Here is a 3,724-nt window from a genome sequence, read left to right as displayed (position 1 = left end):
CAGCAGCAGCAGCAGCTGCTGCTGCTGCTGCTGCAGCGCAAACAGGCGTTGCTTCCGTTTCTCTTGATTTGCTTTCCTTTTGCGATTTGTTCTGCACATTTGAGTCCGTCGAGAACAGGGAAAGTTTTTGTCTGCTTCACCTGAACTGAATTGAATTAAAATAATTATTCCATTTAAATACAATTTATTCAAAAGAGTCTTCAGTTCATTTCCAACTGCTGCTGCTAACAACTAATAGGAATTGCCTGCACTCATTACTGTGGACTTCTCCTCTTTAGTCATTTGCTATTTGCTACTTAGGTAGCATAGAATATAAATAGATCTTTTTTCATAATATATATTATATATATACAGATATATATATATCTATATATGTATAGTGGGCAGCTGCTGCCCAGGCAGGCCACTGGCTCGTGACCAGTGGTCACCTGTTGTGTTTGCTGCAGAAGAGGTGACAGCCGCATTCTTGCTTTTATTCATGTTATTGCACTGAGTGGCTGTGCGTGGCTGCGGAAGCCTCGCTGTTTCCTCGCGTGCTGCAGCAGCAATTATGTCTCTTAAAATAAAAATATTCAGATAAAAATAATATAAATGCGTGAAGGCGTAGTGCGTTTGCTGCAGCTTCTCGAGCTGCGGGGGAGTGCAGCTGGAAGCCTGAGTCCGCTTCGATGTTGCATTCCTGTCTAAGACAGCGCGCGAGAGAGAGCTCGTCGCGTTCACTCGGCGCGTAAAGATCTAAAACGGGAAAAAATATTAAAAAAAAGTACTTTTTGAAATTTGAATTAGTGAAATTCGAGGTGGAGCCCGAGGTTTCCTCGGGGTGTTGTTGGGGTGTACGCGCAGCACCGCCGACTGCAGCAGCGCCTCGATGCAGGAGACCTGGAATTAGGGGTTTCACTTGCGTTATTTTGGTTGCAGAGAAGAGTAAAATAAATTAAGGCATGATTTGCGGATTCATTTTGGGAAAAGAGCCTGAGGATTTTGTTTTTGGAATTCCGAAATGGCAGAGAAAGCCACGGCGGACGCGGCTCGCAGGCGCGACCGCTGGTCACCGCGGCCGACTCGCGGGAGCTTCCGTTGAGGGCTCGCGGCGCTGCTTGGCGTTTCATTTATGCATTTTCGAGTGAAATATTGCAAAAGAAGTTTCCGGGAGTTCCTTTTTCGGAGTGATCGGGCGCGAAGAGGGGTGTCTGGCTGGCTTTCCGCAGGCGACTTGAACGAGCGGCGGCGTTGCGGCGGTGCGGGTGCCGCGCGGCGTTTCCGGGGAGTTTGAAGACGGAAGTCCGAAGCAAAAGGCTTTTTGAAGAAGTTTCGGGAAATGTTTTGGCGCAAAGAGCCCTGGAAGTTCTGTCTCTCGCTGGCGGCGGCGGCGTGGACGCACTCGTTCCTGCTGGCAGCAGCGGGCGCGTGGAACTTGCTGCTGTTTCTCAAGGTCTTCCCCTGGAAACGCAGCTTCACAGAAGCAGCAGTGGAGGCCTACTGGAGCCGCAGCGGCTTCGTTGCTGCAGCACTTCGCGGGGGCTTTCTGGCGCTGGCCGTCAGCTTTTTGCTGGCCAGTGTTTTGACGGACTTGGCGATTTGCACCAAGTCCGCGAGGGCCGCGTACCTGCTGGCGTGGCTGAACCTGGGCAGCAGCTTTCTGAGTCTGCTGCTGCTGCTGCACCTCTGGACGGCCTTCGGGGTGTTGCTGCTGTCTTCAAACGCCACTCTCGGAGAACTTGTCCTCTGGGGAAATCCAGATCTTCTTTATTCTGTTCTTTCTGCAATTCCCATGACGCGCATTTACGCCTCTCTGGGGGCTGTCTTCTCCGCGGGGGGCTCTGGCTTCGAGGGCAAGAGCGCGCAGCAGCTGCAGCAGCAGCAGCAGCAGCAGCCCAGCAGCAGCAGCAGCGGCACGCTGAAGATGGGGGCGCTGGGGACCTGGAAAGTGGGCCTTTCGCTGCAGCAAGCTGCAGCAATTTGGGGCCTCTTTTGCCTCGCAGTGGCCGTTCTGGACTTCAGCGTTTTTTGGATTAAAATCTCCGAAGACCCTCTCGTGAAAATGAACAAAGTGGGACTTGTGTTTGTGGCGGAGGGCCTGACTTGCCTGTTTGCTGCAGTGGGGGCCCTGGCCGGCAGCGCAGCAGGGGCCCCCTTCTTCACGCTTTCTGCGCTGCTGTTCACTTTGCTGCTGCTGCCGCTGGCGCTCGCGCTGCTGCTGCTGCTGGGCAAGCCGCTGTTCTGGGGCGCGGCGCCGCTGCGGCAGCAGCTCGCGTTCAACTTTGCAAGTCTGCATGCGCTCGGCGCCCAACTCGCCTTCATTTCCACTTCTTTCTTCGCAGTTTCTGCACTTTACAGTTTATTTGTGACGCAAACGCGAAAGGAAATCCAAAGCGCCGCCAACGAGGCCCTCCAGCCCGTCGACTTGGAGGAGGAAAGCAAGAAGCTCCTCTCCGAGCCCTGACTTGAACGCCCCCGATCTTCCGGCTTCCCGCCTCCGTGAGACTTCCGCAAACTCCACTTGCTTTCCATTTTCCATTTTTAATTGGTTTTTCGCGTTTTAAGTGCAGAAGGAAGAAGATTCCCCCGGCTTTCCTCGCCGCCCGGGCGCAAGTGCAGCTCGCAGCGCAGCCCTCCAGCTTTCTTGCAAAAGGCGAGAAAGCTAGTTTTAAAAGGTCCGACCTTCTTCAATTCTATTTATCTGAACTAAATTCAAAACTTTTACCAAATTCCAATCAGATTATTTGAACAACTCCCTCCCGATCCCCACTCCTCGAAACGCGCGCTGTCTGCTCGCTGCTGCAGCGCTGGAAAACGCGCTAACCCACTTGCAAAACTAAAGGCAAATGCTTCAGTGGAACTAATTAAACTAATTACACAAATTAAAATGAATTGAAACTATTTGAGCTAGTTGAAACTCATCAAGCTTATCGGAATTCGTGAGCTGGAGTTGAAAGAACAATTCCGCTGCCGCAGGAATCTGCAACGCAGCCGAACGACAGCTGCAGCAGCAACAGCAGCAGCAACAGCAGCAGCAACGCACGCGGTCAGCTGATATCGCAAGAAGATAACAAACAATTAAAGAATAAAAAATTAAAAGAATAAATAAAAGAATTGAAGTCGGATTCAAAAGTCAAGAAAATGCCGTTCGGCAAAACGTGCATTCCTGAAATGGGAGTCGCCGCGGAGGCGCAGCGCAGGTTAGCGCGAACTACAAATTAAAAATAAACTAAAATGCAAACAAAGTCTAAATTGTTTCTAATTTCCACCTCAGCAGCAGCAGCAGCAGCAGCAGCAGCTACTTGTCCAGGGCGTTGAGCGCTGCAGCGGCAGCAGCAGAAGCCCCCAGAAGGGCTTCAGCATATTTTTCTTTGGCTTGTTTGCTGGGGGCGAGAGCTTCTGGTGCTGCAGCAGGCAAGCTGCTGAGAGCAGCAGCAATGGTTTCTGCTGCTGCTCTTGCTGCTTCAGTTTGCTGCTCCAGCCACTGCTTGAAAGCCTCAGTGCCCATGGACTGCAGCACTTGGACTTGGGAGTCTTTCGCCAGCGCAGCTCTGAGCGCATGCAAGCCTTTTTCGAGTTTGTCGATTTCTGCTGCTTCCTGCTTCCTTTCCTCTTCCCGCGCTGCTGCTGCTGCTGCTGCTGCTGCTGGCGCTGCTGCTGCTGCGCCCCACGGCAGCCGCAGCAGCGAAGCTGTCCAGCGCAGCGCCCGCGCCGAAGAGCCCCGGAGCACCTCGAGGGCCCGGAG

At 52.7% G+C, this 3,724-nt stretch overlaps 2 protein-coding genes across 2 annotated transcripts; one reads left to right on the top strand and one right to left on the bottom strand.

Moving 5' to 3' along the window:
* Nucleotides 1-1,318: 1,318 nt before the first annotated feature.
* On the top strand, nucleotides 1,319-2,443 carry ETH_00017530 (uncharacterized protein; the record flags this gene model as incomplete). The annotated part of the gene is made up of 1 exon (XM_013376428.1): nucleotides 1,319-2,443. The coding sequence occupies one exon, from the start codon at nucleotides 1,319-1,321 to the stop codon at nucleotides 2,441-2,443; it is 1,125 nt and encodes a 374-aa protein (XP_013231882.1).
* An 834-nt stretch (nucleotides 2,444-3,277) lies between these two features.
* ETH_00017525 (uncharacterized protein) lies at nucleotides 3,278-3,487 on the bottom strand (the record flags this gene model as incomplete). The annotated part of the gene is made up of 1 exon (XM_013376427.1): nucleotides 3,278-3,487. The coding sequence occupies one exon, from the start codon at nucleotides 3,485-3,487 to the stop codon at nucleotides 3,278-3,280; it is 210 nt and encodes a 69-aa protein (XP_013231881.1).
* Between the last annotated feature and the right edge of the window lie 237 nt (nucleotides 3,488-3,724).

This window comes from Eimeria tenella, genomic scaffold (genome assembly GCF_000499545.2).
Source record: "Eimeria tenella Houghton genomic scaffold, Eth_scaff344, whole genome shotgun sequence".
NCBI lineage: Eukaryota > Apicomplexa > Conoidasida > Eucoccidiorida > Eimeriidae > Eimeria > Eimeria tenella.
Note: the sequence above shows the minus strand (reverse complement) of the source record. Positions and strands in the feature narration are given on the sequence as shown.